Below are 15,673 nucleotides of genomic sequence, written 5' to 3'. Positions count from 1 at the left end.
GACCAATGGAACAGTAAAAATGAAGCATGAAAACTGAAAATTCTGCTTAATTAACATTAAGCTTAGAAATGGTATTGGCAATCAATACCAACAAATGTTAAATGCAAAATGTGGTATGTTGGTGATATTAGAACCAATGTACCTATTGCCTATGCAAAAGTCAATATTTTGGTTGACTAATGAAGTGAATAGTAACACCAAAACTTGAAATTCAAAAATTATGAAACTTAAAAGTGTAAAATGCCCTAGTATACCTAACAAGATTGGTTTGGATAGCTTAGCATGCCAATAGGGTTCTGTTAGAAGTACTGCATATGGCTTCATGCCATTCTATATTTCATGGCTTTCCCATGCCATTCTGTGAAATAATAGCCTTTGGCTATGTTATTTGAGTTGATATACGTGGGTTTTAACCCTGATCATTATTACAGCTTATTAGGTACATTGCCTGGGAGACACAATGTGACCGATGGTGTAATGGTCCAAGGTTCTTAGTACCCAGTGCCAGTTTACCCGTTTATCCAGTCCAATCAACTAGTATGGGTTACTCTGGCAATGATAATAAACCTTACCAAAGTTTAATCAAATAATAATGCAAATAATATCAGAAGTTAAGTCTACCAAAAATGTAAACACACATTCTGCATATTCGTTTCATTTTATGTTATTTTATATTATTTTATATTGTCACCACTAAGCAGAATTGCTTAGCGCGTCGCTTTTGCCACGCATAGGTACTGGAGACCTAGCTGGGGAGACCAGCAGACATCAGACGGGGTGAGCCTTCAGAGTTGCATCCGGGCTCCAGAGTCACCTCACATCTGTACTGCATATGGTAGGACATTAGGACTATAGGTGGCCATTTTGTATTTTCAATTTTGTATTAGTTTGGATTGTAACTATAAACTCCTGTAATTATGTATTAATGTAAATATATGAAATTTCATATTAATGAGGTTTTCTGCATTATGTATGTTGAATAATGAAATGTTGAAATTTTGAGATTGACTTGAATGTGTATAATGGAGTTTAGATTTGGAAATTATTTTGGAAGTATTTTTATATAGGTTCAGAAGAACTGTTTTCCAATTTACAGCCGGCACTCTGCCAGATTTTCTATAAAATTTGCGGATAAATTCAGATTTATCAAAATTGAAAATAAATGAATTATAAAGGGATAAATTGTAATAGAAACATAAATTGGTGTTCCGGCACACTGAGTGGCATAACTTGTTCGGCTACACTGTAGACGGGTAAGGGGTGTCACAAAACCCAAATTCACAAATTGTCATCAACTAATTGAACTAATGACTTTTTTTTATTATTAATTACTGGAAAAATAGGTTGACTCACATAGTAACTTTTTTCTACCACACAGTGTAATCTTGTCTAGAAGCTACAAGTTGGAATGGAGGCACAATGTTCCCTATATTTGACCTTGGTCCAATCTTAGCAAATATCTTCTCATCTATAAGAGTGTTGAAGGGATCGACATCACTTGACTGTTGGGTCTAATATGGTTCCTGGTTTTGACTGCAATAAGCTTTAAGACTTCTTCTTTAAGACTTCAGCCAAAGAAGTGATCATATAACTGTTGCAGAGAAGATCATGATTACAATGCTTGGTTACAGTAATTTAGCTGCCACCACATGAAGTTGCTGCAGAACAAATTCAAGTAATATCCTTATACAAATTGATTTCCATTCATTTGATTAGTGGGAAACTACATGCTTTGTTCTTGAGCTAATTAACTTATTGCAGTGCACCATAATGAAAAGACAAACAACCTGCTTTGTGAATGTAAAAAATAAAAAGATGCTCTTTCAGAATTTTAGCAATCTAAAGATTGATTGTATATAAAAATACCATATTCTTTTTTTATCAAGATGGTACTGTATGAAATCTGGAATCTTTTCCTTAAACTTTCCATCTACTCAAAAAAGCCTCAATAATATTATATTATTTACAGGCAAAGAATAGAGTAAACAAAAATTTGAGAAATTACAATTGATAGGATCCCTGGATGTGTGAGAATATAAGCATATCCCTGCATGACTTTATCTGATGGACTGGCCAATGATTTTGTGTGGAACCTGTATCATGATTGTCAATTTAAGTGACACCTTTCCCTGGCAAAAGGCCAACCACTCTAGGAGTTGTCCATATGAGTCATTCAACTGCCACATCTCACGTTCAACTGCTGTTTGGAATATTCCTTTAGTTGTGAAATAAAATCCTATGACATCTTCAACAGAAATTTGGATCCAATCCATTCCACAATGTCAAAATAATGAGCCTCCTAATTGTAATCTGGCTTTCCATCATTTGCATAGCCGAATCTTTCCATACTTCCTCTATCGCAAAACTTGGTTTTATGTGTGCCACGTATATTTTAGCAAAAGCTGGGGAATGTAAGCAAAATCAATTCACTACCAATTAAAACCTTAATTCTTTAGCTAATTCATCCAATATGATAGCCCTCTTCGAATACGCAGGTTTGTATGATTAATTTCTGGAGCAGCACCGAAGTATGCTAAAGTGTCAAGATTTCCTTTTCTGTCATAGTAAAGAGCATCATCAATGTAAATGAAATATTTCCCTCAGTCCCCTCCTTGAAACATGGACCATATTCCTCTATCATCTTGCTTCTCTGCATACCTATGGTTCATAACTATGTCTGCCATGCACTGAATCCCCTTTTCGTGGAAGGCACTTATTAAATCTTTTAGTTCATCTTGATTTCCATATGTAATGCAATGAGTTCATAGAGCCTTCCAGGCAGTACCTTATGAGAAAATTAGATAAATAATATGGGATTAAGGAAATAATTCAATTTTGTCCTATTACTGAAGAATCCAAAATGCCACTGGAGAGCTGCTATGAAGTCAACTACAAGAAAATGCTGGCTTATTTTCATATGCACATTAAACAAATAACTAAAAAGAAATAGTTCATTACTTTGTAGATTTCCAGTTTGATAGACCATATCTTTTGTTACATATGACTGTACCATTTGTTGTTATTTCTTATCACCTTTATTATTATCTTTTATCACATGTAACAACTTATCCCTTATACCAATCTGAACCAACCCTTTGTAACAACCTCTTGTTTTTAAGTATCAATAATCCATCATGAATGGTAGGTTTTCTATTCCAAGATACTGTACTTCTTTATAGCATTAGAGCCCATTAGCTTCACAGCCCTATAATTGAAATGGCCACGTCTTCCTCTACTTCCCCTTTAAATTCCTTATCCTTGCTGAATGTCAATCAATTCTTACCTATAAAACTTACTTCAACTAATTATGTATTATGGAAAGCCCAATTGTTGCCTATTCTAAATGATCACAATCTCACTTCTCATATTTCTATAAACTCATCACCACCTGCACGTAAGCTCAATGACAATACACCAAATCCTGAATATGTAGTTTGGTATAGGCAAGACCAATTGATTCTTAGTTGGCTCTTCTGCTCAATCTTAGAAACGTTGCTCCCTCAAATTATCGGTGTTCCAACAACACAAGAGGATTGGCTTAAACTTGAAACCATCTTCTCCACTGGTTCTCGAAGCCAAATTATGCAACTAAAGAAATAGCTCAAGCACCTTAAAAAAGGAATAGACTCCATTGATGTATGAAATGTGCTAAAAATATTTCAGACTAATTGAATGTGTTGCAGAGTGGTGTCACAGAGGATTCATTTGTGAATGACATCATGCAAGGTCTTGACTCTTCATACCATCCTTTTATCAGGGCTATTAAAGCTTGAAAAATGCCCATCACCTATGATGACTTGTATTCACTTCTACTTAGTGAAGAGGTGCAGCTGAAAATGGAGAATTTGTCTATTGATTCAATTATCTCGCCTACAGCCAATTATGTTAACAAGTCCACGTTACAAAGGGGAGGGAATCTAACATAGGTCATGGACGACAATCCTTTTATTCCACATCATCTCAACCCCGGCAATCTTCTACTATTGTATGCCATAACTGTAATGGTAATGGGCACATTGCACATCAATGCCCATCACCACGTAATTAGCCATCACTTAGTGCATGCCCCACTTCTAATTTTGCCACGACTCAACCCTCACCTCACGAGCAAACCTGGACAATGGATTCTGGCACCAACTATTACTTGATTGCGGATGCTGGAAATCTTGCTAATAAAGCTCCCTATCATGGAACTGATGAGATAGTCATCGAAAACAGTAATACTATTCCCATCACTCATGTTGGTTCTTTTTCTGTTCATGTCCAAGATAATTTTTTCTCTTTTAATAATATTATGTGTTCTCTAATTATTCATCGAAATCTTATTTCTATTTCTGCTTTCACTAAACATAATAACGTTTCTGTGGAATTTTTCCCTGACTCTTTTCTTATGAAGGATATCCCCATGAAACAGACTTTGTTCTGTAGGCAAAGTAAAGATGGCCTCTGCCATATGCCGTTGCAACTTTCCCATTTGGCTCCAAAGTATGCTTAACAAGTCTCTCACAGCCTCCTATTCTATGGTGTGATAACATATGGGCTATACACATATCATCTAATCCTATTTTTCATGCTAGAATAAAGCATATATAAGTGGACTTCCACTTTGTGAGGGACAAGGTTGCTAAGAAGGAGCTCCATGTTTCGTATATCTCTACAAAAGATCAGCTGGCAGACATTCTAACCAAACTCAATTCTCAGGCGCGACATGCCATGCTACGCGATAGACTTACAATTCGCGCTTCCTCTCTAGCCTCGAATTGAGGGGGCATGATAGACCATATCTTCTGTTAAATGTAACTATATAATTTGTGGTTATCTCTTATCACCTTTGTTATTATCTTTTATCACATGTAACAACTAATCCCTTACTTGTACTAATCTGTACCAACTCTTTGTAACAACCTCTTGTATTTAAGTAGCAACAATCCATTCATGAATGGTAGGTTTTTTATTCCAAAATACTGTACTTCTTTACGGTTCATAAATGCCAACATTGATCGACTCTATAAGAATGAAAACACTAACTATAGTTCTCGAATGGTTTAAGGGAAACTTTTGAGATTAATTAAAAACTTCTTTTTGTTTGAGTAATCATACTTCAATTTTATCTAAAATATGGTCTCCACATCAACAATTTTAATTCCATTCAGCAAGATAGACCCACTTTTTCTATCCCAATTGGCAACATGTATGGGACTTTCAGCAAGAAAACTTGGATGGGTTAGTTAATCTTTTATAACCCAACTTCATTTTTATAATTTTTTATGAACCAACTTTATTTTTTATCTCAAATGTGGCCCCCAGACCAACAATTTTAATCCCATTCAGCAAGCTAGACTCGCCTTTTAATTCTAATTAGCAATGTTTGGCACATAAGGCTAACAAAATAATATTTCTCCGCCCTCCTCTTTTCTCTCTCTGCTCTTTCACTCTACCTCTGGCTTTCATCTTTTCTTTTCCCTCCATACTTTCATTTTCAATCTTAGGACCAATACAAACAATTTGCCTCTTTCATTCTCTTCTTTAATGAGACAATTATTTATTTTTGTAAGAGAAATTGTTATTTGAAGTCATTTTCCTATCAATGGAATCAAAACATATTAGTGAGGAAGATTTTCTCAGGTTGGAGCTGTCCAAGTAAAGCAAGTTGGAATGTGCTGTTAAGATCCAGAATATGTTCAACGGTTTCTTGGTGACGAAGAGCATGAATAAAATTGTGGAAATTAGGAGTGAGGTTATTGAGATGGAGAAAATTTTATTTAAGGAAACATGGAGTTGATTTGGAGGAATTCAAAGGAGTGGTTGAAAGTGAATGAAATGCTCATGAGTTTACTGTTTAGGTAGGATCCCATTCAGGGCATGTATTATGAAGTTAGGGTTTGTAAGAGCATGGTTATTAAGAAGGTGATTAGATAGCAGGAGATGGTTGATGCAATTGTTGCTGCTAATCAAATGGTGAATGATGCAAAGGTGGTCAGGAAGCCTCATTCTGTTGCCGATTACATTTCAAAGATTTGGCCAAGAACATTGAAGAAAATGTTAATCAAACTCTAAGATGCACAAAACCCCTTAGAGTAAAGGTATTGCCAACTTTGCTTTTAATTCCAATTCTTCGGAGAATGATGTTGATCAAACGTTGGCATTGCAAAACCATTCCGAGTCTAAACCCATGCATGATGCTGTTTCTGTGGCTTATGTGATCTCCCCTGGGGTTGTTTATGAGATTGAAAGTGAGGCAGCTTTACCGTTAATAGATTTTACAATTGATCAATTTTTTTGTCCCTCCACTTGTTTTTGGATGATTTGTAATTTAATGGGAAAATAAATGGTATTTATTTCCAAATATCCGTGACAAAATGACAAAATTTGTCATGCATTGCCTGGATGCCTTGATAGCAGTCCAGTGATAATGGATCCAGGCCCAAAACGATTACAAGTCTACTATAGAAGGAATAAAATAAATGCAGACAAGCTGGAATTGGAAAATAGAGGAAGCTCTGGATACAAGAGGCTGGAGAGTATTAAAGAAGTTAATCTGTTGGAGGGAATTATAGCAATCATGCCACATGGAGATGCCAAGTTGATGTCACATCGTGATACTAACAAAATGGAGGAATCGGAAGCATATATAAAGAAGAGCTTGCTTAATAGAAAAAGGAGGGATATTTTCTCTTTAATTTCGGCTGTGTAGCTGGGGCTAGCTTTCTGCAAGTTCAGGAGCTGTTCTCCAGGACATTTTATATCCTGTTTTGTTCTTTGAATTTGCTTATCAATAGAGAAGAGATTACTGTAATTGAATGTGAGAACAAACGGCATTCTGCTATTTTTATTCAGTAGTACTGAAGTATTACATATTTTTGGGCAATTCTTTTCTCTTTATTTAGAAAATTGTTCCCAACTCTATGATGCATCAACCATTATTTAAAACCCTGGGTTCAAGGCCAAAATTTAACTTCCCCATAGATGGCAGTTTATAATTGGGGCAATGACCATTAGAATAGTCAAAGCAATAGAATCTAACAATCTGAACAGCTAAAGATGTAATTTTCTTTTTATGCAAAGATGAATAAATATATATTAAAAATTAGCATTGAGCTATATAAATGATTATTTTGACAGAGGCTCACTTTCAGCTGAAACGGAATGAGAAGATGGAGAGAACCAAACATGTGAAATGCCGTAACTAGCCAATTCAGGAATAGAGTTCCTTAAAAATTTGTACCATCCAACTTTTTTCCATGATTCCCAATTTAACCCCTGCTCGTCAATGGCAATAAATTTACTTATTATATACAACAAATAACCATGGGAGCGAACATGAAGATGCTTGTGTGTGCAAAACCCACCCACATAAGATAAAATCTGAGAACAGGTCAAGTTTGTCCAGAAGGAAAGAGTCCAGAGAAGGAAAGGCGATGCACCAATACACCCATAAGCACCTCTAATTACGATTTGAACTTCTGAGTTTTAAATAAGCACCTTGAAAAGCAATCGAGGAACTTATTAATACAACATCTTTGTTGACCAAAAGGCCTTCATCATGCTTTGTTCAAGTTATTATAATAAAGTTGTGAAATCCTGACTTCGCATTATTCCATTGATCTTTTTCATATGTTTGATTTAGACTTTTCTGTTTGACCCTTCAGACTTTGGGATGCATATGGGTTCAATTCAAAGATCTATTTGCTGTTTTCTTCCATGTAGATTGTTACAAGAACTAAAGTAGCTCCTGAGAGCTTAAAAGGTAGTACTCTATCTTTGGGCACGAGTCTTTGATCATCCAGAGCTCTCCATAGCTCACTGTATTATAACATCCTTTATTTTTCACAAGACCACTGCAGAATCCTGCTGCAATTCTTTCCGCACACAGCAAAGGATATCAGAGCAGCCAATGCCAATATTACATCAACTCACAAAAAACACTCTATTCTCGGTTTCTCATAAGGCAATCAAATTATGGTCTGCAGTCCACACAATCACAAACTGCGCTACAGAACACACAAGGAACTCGCACAAGCCAACATAGCCCCATTTCAGCAGCCTAAAGCTCACAAATTCTCCGAAATCAATACCTCACCCGCCTCCCACTGAAAAACAGAGGGCCAAAATAAATCTTGCTTTCAAGTTAGGAATACTTCTCATGAAAAAAATTAATGATTGGATGACAAGAAAATCAAAACTATAAAACACCATAAAAACCACATAAACAATGGAAGAGATTAAAAACAGTAGAGAATAATAAGTAATTCATGCATCTAAGTCATAAGTACATGCAATAACACGAATGGAGAGATTACAATACAGAACAGAGTGACTACATGTTACCCAGTGATCATGGTTCCAATGCCTTCCTCTGACATAATCTCATGGAGCAAAGAGTGCTGAACTCGCCCATCTATGATACTAGCAGTTCTCACACCTTGAGCAAGTGACCGTACACAACAATTGACCTTAGGAATCATTCCACCAGCAACCTTCTTTTCCGCTATCATCTTCTTCACTCCCTTTATATCAGTCTCCTTCACCAAACTCTTTGGGTCATCCCGATTTTCTAGTATGCCAGCCACATCCGTCAACAGAATAAGCTTCTCAGCCCCCAAAGCCGCCGCCAATTCCCCAGCCACTGTGTCAGCATTGATATTGTATGATTGGCCAGACTCATCGGCTGCCACGCAGGCAATCACTGGGATGTGACCATTATGGACGAGCGGCTGTAGGATGGTGGAATCAACACGGGCGACTTCTCCGACAAAACCCAACTGGGCGGAATTGGGGGTGGGTCGAGCCGTGAGGAGGCGACCATCCATACCGGAAAGCCCAACGGCAGTAGCACCAGCCTTGTTAATGAGAGAGACAAAGTCCTTGTTAACCTTACCCACCCCGACCATAGACACGATCTCCATGGTCTTAGCATCAGTGACTCGGAGGCCCTCGTGGAAGAGAGGTTGGATGTTGAGGAGTTGGAGCCAGTGGTTGATCATAGGCCCTCCACCGTGGACAAGAACAGGACGGAGACCAACGCAAGAAAGGAGGACAAGATCACTGACCACCGAAGCCTTGAGTTCAGGAACCTTCATGGCAGCGCCACCATACTTGACGACGATGGTTTTACCCCTGAATTTCTGGATGTAAGGAAGTGACTCAGTAAGAATGTCCACCCTGAAGCGATCGGGAGACACCGACTGGGAGGTGGAGGTGGAAGCGGCGGTTCTTTGGGTGGCCGGCGGCGATAAGGAAGTTGCTCTGATGCTCAAATATATGGTGCTGGATGCCGAACGAGGCAAAAAGAAAGTGAGGTTAGAGGGCTTGGGATTTCTGAGATATGAAGAGAAAACAGAAGATGAAAGGTGAAAACTTGAAGAAGATACATTCAAGGGTCTGGACGCCGCCGACATCTCCTCTTCGTTCTGTGTTTGCCAGCTGCTGTCACTGCTGTCACTACTGGCACTTGTGAGTTCATTATAACATGGGCGCTGATCGGATGATCAGAACTGGTGGTGGAGCACATATTCTTTGTGAAAGTTAGCGTACTCGTTATTTTTTCCCACATTCTTATTCTAAAAAGATAAATTATGGATTTTATAAAAATAAATAAACAAATGAAATTTTAATATTTTGTCTATTATATATTATATTATGTTTGCATATCAAAATCTAAAATAAATATTTATATTTAATTTTAATATTAATTATTAATAAATTGTAAATTTCAAATAATATTATTCAAAATTGAAAAAATCTATTATATAAAACAGAAATAAGGTAAAGAATTAAACTTTTAATTCCAATTGGTAACATAATCTTTTTTATCTGATCATTCCATGTATTCTAAAGTTGATAGTATTCAATATCTGTAAGGAAATTTTAAGTGGGTTTGATAAAAACCAGAAGGACCCATACAATATTGCTCCTAAATCTTTAAAACTTTCCTCGGTAAAAATCGATAAAGCAAAACGTTACTTGTCTCTCTCTCTAGCTTCTCTTGTTTGGATAGAGAATTTCGTTCTACACAGTCCAATTTCTTATTCGGGCATGCCTACACTTTCGTTTTTATGGGCTTTCATACCCTTTCGGGCAGGAGAAACTAGTCTTCCGCTTACACCCGTTTTGATTGAGTACAATATAATTTATTAATATATTATATTATATTATATTATATTTATATAATTTTTATTATTCACATTTTAAAAAAATAATATGATATAAGGTAATTTAATAATTTTTTATTATTTAATTAATTGATATAATATGATATAATAAATATAAATATATTTATTATTATTTAAATATATAAATGATTATTATATAAAATGTGAATATAAAAATTTAAAATCATCTCAAATCAAAGATTTTGTGATTAAAAAATATGTGATAAAATCATTATTTTACAATCTAAAATTGTTATTTTTCATGAATATTCTAACCATTCCATACAATATGGTACCATGATAAATCATCATTCAAATAAGGTTTAGAATGCGGTCCTATTTCCCTCCCCACCCTCTACGATGGATGTAGATATGCATTTTGGGTTTTCTTGGTGTTGCAAATCAAGAGTTTTCATGAGAGGGATTTTGTTTCAGTGATGCGTGTCTCTAGTTTTTATGGGTTTGTTGTGGTTGGTGTAGGTTTCAACTTTGGGAGCAAAGCCAAAGGAAGGTGACTTAAGGATCAAGAGTCCGCATTTCAATGCTATTGCCGGTGCTTCATGGCTAGAGGACAGTGAAATGCCATACCCTCTGCCTCTATCTCTCCTAAGTCGATAGTTTTAAAGAGCTCAATGTTTCCTTGAGAACGAGATGGTCTATTTGTTGAATTTTTGGGCTTCTTTATTGGGTCTATAGCTTCTCTTCTTCTTGGTCTCTGGTGGCTAGCCTCTTTGGCCTTGATGAACCACGCTTAGCAATTTTCACTCTGTTTGGGAATGGGGCTAGGGTTCTGCTTGTTGGATATTGAGCTTCTTTGGTGGACATGCTTTTGAGTTTGAGGTCCTACCGTAATCAGGCCTATTTCCTTGTTAAGCTTGCCCGACTTGGTTTTAATGCAACTTCACTTGCAATTTAAAAAAGAAAAAAAAAAAAAAAAAAACTTATGTTGGAGCATTTATTCTTTACGAATATTAGGGTACTCGGTACTTTTTTCCACTAATATTCTCATTCCAAAAAGATAAATTTTGGATTTTGTAAAATTAAATAAATAAAATTTAGACGATTATGTATATCGTATATTATATTATGTTTGTATATCAAAATTTAAAATAAAAATTAATTTTAATAATAATTATTAATATAATATAAATTTTAAATGATATTATTAAAATTAAAATATTTAACTATAATCGAAAAATAAGGTAAACGTTTAAACTTATAATTCCAATTAGCCTAAACATAATCTTGTTTATTTAATCATTCTATGCATTCTAAAGTCAATGGTGATTGAGGACATTAAATTTTGTAGAAGGAAATTTCAAGTGAGTCTGATTAAAAACAAACCCATGCAATATTGCTACTAAAATCTTTAAAACTTTCCTTGGTAAATTATATCATATAAAAATTTAGGATGGATAGAAATTTATTGATTGTTTTAGTTATATTAATTTAGTTATTTTTTACTATATAATTTCAAAGTTTGACTTCAAATTAGAATTAATAAACAATTTTAATTTATTTTAAATTAAGTAGAATTCTAACTACATAAAAATTTTACTTGAGAAAGTATCATAATGTTGCATTAATAAATATAATCCCAAAACTTGATGATATATTATCATACATCTTGTAGAATTGTATCTAATAAAATTTTTTTTTTTTTTTGATTTTTAGTTTTCGTGATTATAGATATATAATATATAACTTAGCATGCCTCAAATTATCAGGTATATTGTCCTTGTCCTCTGTGTGTAATATCTATTAAAAAAAAAGAAATACTCTAATTAAATTTTGCTTACAATGTTTTCCAAGCAAATTGTGGAAACTGAATATAATTTTTTTAAGGTAAATTTGTGTGTTATTTATTGGCTTCTATATCATTATTCTTGTTCAAAATTATAGGTAATAATGGAAAAATTTATATGATAATTACTTATAGTCATTGCTCATAATTATTAAAATTATATCATAATTACTTATAGTTATTGCTCATAATTACTAGAAAAAAAAAATCATTAGTGTTAAATAAATTATAATTCTTTGTGGCATAATTAAATAAATTCTCATTTGTTATAAATTTATAATCTTATGTGTTAATATTAAGGAAAAATTTATGATATACCTCAAGGAGTGGCAAAAATTTTTATCAACTTTAGAAAATGGTGTTCATGAGTATGTGAAGTGGAAGAAGCATGGTGCATGCCTGGAATGTAAGAGTTTGGGGTTGTGCATATATCTTTTTTTTTTTTTTTTATTTACTTTTTGAATGCATGTTTTGTAAAAGTAGTGAGAAGCCCTACGATAAAAATATCACTGAATGGTGAAAAATCCTGAAACACTTTGAAGACTTATGAAATGACTAAAAAATTAATAAAAAATATATATTTTTTTATTTTAGAAAATTAATTGCATTGTTTTGAAAATAAAATGTTTTTAAAAGCCATAAATTTGTATTATTTAATTGGGTTTAATATAATATTTTTCAAGGTATTAAATGGATATATGAAATATTTAATTAAACTAGATTGAATAATGTAGCCTATTAAACTTTTAATTTCAACTATTAAATGAATGCAAGCTTGAGTATTTTGAGCTTTATTAAAAGATCTTTTAGTTTATTAATAAAATAAAAAAAGGAAAAAAAATAAAAAAAGTTTGAATGGCGAGGAAGTTATTATTATTATTATAAAATAAAAAAAGATAAAAGATAAAACTTCTTGCCGAGTTAGGTTTATTTATTTATTTATTATATATTTTTTATCTTTTTAAATTTTAAAAATAATTAGATTAGGTTATGATTAGGGTTTTGGGGGGAGGAAAGTGGTGAAAATTAAACAATTTAGGGTGTTCTTTATATTGTGTTTTAGTGTGGAGAGAGCTACTTAATGGTTTTTTCTTCGTTCCAAGTAAATTTGCTTATCACCATAGATTTACCTAGTTATAGGCAAATTAATTAAATAATCACCAAAATTATTTTCTTTTATTGTGTTATTGCCATTCTAAGCCTTCCATAGTGCCAAGGAGACGCCATCATTCCAAGGAAATCACTATAAAGAGGTATGAATTTAATTTGAGCACCTAAAGTTTCTTAAAGTGCATTTTCACAACTTTGATATTTGTTGTCTTTTCATGATGTTATTGTTAGATTTAGGGCCTTTTAAATGTTTTATTGGATTCATTGGGTTGTTTCTATGTGGAATGAATCAGGTCAAAAGCATTTTTCTCTACTTCTTATGAATTTTTAAAGTTTTAGTGTAAGTCTGATTATGTTTTTGCACAACCCGATTTTGCAAAATTGATTTCCATATCATAAATTGCTTGTGTTGAGTTATGTTTTTTGGTATACCTTTAAGATGTCTAGATTAGGTCTATAGTTTTAGTTTCGTCAAATTAATTATAGATTTGTCACACTTTATTCCTCTGTAAGGCATGACATGATCCCGTAATATATTTAATATATTATCGAACTTCGCCTACCGATAACTCATTAAATATACTACAAGGGATTTTAAAATAATTTCCATTTTATTTAGGTGAAAAGAAGGATAAAAGGATTATTAAAATGTTTTCAAATTAGATGCATATCATAAAATTTTAATTTGAATTAATTTGGTATTTTTAAAATTTTTGCAAAAATTTTGGCAGCATGATGGCTAAAATTTAAGAAAATAGTTCTTCAAAACCTGTGAAAAACAATTTATAACAATGTCTCATCCATAGTCCAAACACAATCAACTCAAATCATTTCTTTTTACTCATTCCATACCAAGTAGGGTGCTCATATTATGTACAAATCAAAGTAAAGATTCTTACATAAATTTACAAACCAAAAACAACAAAATATTATTACAGTTTAGTTTATACAACTGCTCATTGCCTTTTTGATACATATAAGCTAAATTACATTAAAAATAAATTTACAAGAGTATAATAATATACCTAAAAAAGATCCCAAAATAAGCTTCAATCACTGTTACTAGCAGCTCACTCTACTGCTTTATTTATCTCCTTACCTGCGACAGCATAAACAAGCTATCGCTGAGTGGTAAACTCAGTGGTGAACATCTTAAAATTTAAAACTCAATACAAAACACAGTTTATCAAAAGGGGTAAATAAGAGTTTCCAACATTCACTTTTCAATAACATTTTATTAAGGTAATTTCAAACACTAGTGTTGCCATAATTCACACAACTTAAGTCATGACACAAAATTTTCAATTAATGCTGTGCTATACACCACGACAAAGCAGTTTACAACCTTACTAACTGAAATTAATGAGGGAAGTGGCTAGCTAGCTAAATGAGTACTCATTTGAACTCAACCTAAACTGGCAAGCCAAAGAGGGAGGAAACATAAATAAACTTAACCCCATAGATGGAGGAGGAACACAATAAGAATTGTCATGCTAAGTGTGGTTTCAAAAAACCAATCCAACAATTTCATTCAAATAATTTCATTGCAAATCAATAATCACTTTTCATTTATAAATTTCCCCTTATAGGGTTGGCAACACACAATTTCTCAAATTGAAGTTCTCAATGCAATAAAAATCATAACTCAATCATACAAACTTATTCAAATCAATTTCAAATTGATAAACAAAGAAGAAAGTTTAGTTGTGCACAATCCTCTTTATATTCCTCTTTCTTAAGTCAACTTGTCCCCTCTTTAGGAGGCTCCTTTTCAACTGAAAATACACAATGGAAATGTCTCAATACTTATCTCAATTATCTCCAATAACTAAGCAAATGAATGCTTAATGAATGCCTAAGTTACTTATGCAATTTCAAGGAGTTTGGGTTTTGGACAGTTTTAAACCTTAACTTTAGAACCCAAATTCAACCTAGTCTCAATCCTCATTTAATGATATGATCTTAATAAAAGTTTTTCCTTTATGTGTTAAGTTATGTTTTCAATTTTAATCACTAAATTTGGAGTTTTGTAGCTTTAGTTATGGTCAATTTACTAAGTACTGGTCCAGTGACCAATACTGTTCCAGAATAGGATAGATTCTGGAACTCAATTTTATTAAGCTAATTGGACTAGTTATGGTCATAATTTGGCTTGGTGTTGTTCATATGAGTTGTTCTCCTGTGTCTCATGGTTATATAAGTTTAAGAATTTCTAAATTTGAAGCTGTATAGGGTGAGTTATGGCTAATTAACCAACCTGGACTCATAATCCCTATATATTTAGGATTTCAAGTTCAGGTCAGTCTTTGCAATTCATATTTGAGGTCCTTACTCTCAGAATTTGAGTAAGGTTTCTAAACAAAAGTTGTAGTCCTAAGTCCTAAGTTTTTAGATCAATTTGGCTCATTCCAATTGGAATTTTCTATTGAAAGTTATGATTTATTTACTATCCAGGTGTCAAATGGTCAATCTATACAGGTGCAGGAATTTCCAGATTGGGAATTCCTAATTTCTGTTAGCAATTTTCCTAAGATGCATTTAGTTCTGGATTCTGGTCAAAACATCAAAATTGTAGGTCTTAGTCTTATGAAGATTTTAGTTTTTGAAT

General features: G+C 33.4%; 1 protein-coding gene and 1 pseudogene across 1 annotated transcript; both read right to left on the bottom strand.

Annotated features, from left to right (window-relative positions):
* Positions 1-1,349: 1,349 nt before the first annotated feature.
* LOC110667061 (alpha-amylase-like) lies at positions 1,350-7,470 on the bottom strand (annotated as a pseudogene).
* Positions 7,471-8,220: 750 nt separating this feature from the next.
* LOC110667086 (acetylglutamate kinase, chloroplastic-like) lies at positions 8,221-9,530 on the bottom strand. Its single transcript, XM_021827805.2, has one exon. The coding sequence runs from the start codon at positions 9,396-9,398 to the stop codon at positions 8,325-8,327; it is 1,074 nt and encodes a 357-aa protein (XP_021683497.2). The 5' UTR covers positions 9,399-9,530; the 3' UTR covers positions 8,221-8,324.
* Between the last annotated feature and the right edge of the window lie 6,143 nt (positions 9,531-15,673).

The sequence above is a fragment of the Hevea brasiliensis genome, chromosome 8, assembly GCF_030052815.1.
Source record: "Hevea brasiliensis isolate MT/VB/25A 57/8 chromosome 8, ASM3005281v1, whole genome shotgun sequence".
Lineage (NCBI taxonomy): Eukaryota > Viridiplantae > Streptophyta > Magnoliopsida > Malpighiales > Euphorbiaceae > Hevea > Hevea brasiliensis.
This window is presented reverse-complemented; position numbering and strand designations above follow the sequence as displayed.

What these genes read in the sequence shown, in the direction of transcription:
- LOC110667086 (XM_021827805.2), bottom strand. Translation starts at nt 9,398, where the DNA reads ATGTCGGCGGCGTCCAGACCCTTGAATGTATCTTCTTCAAGTTTTCAC.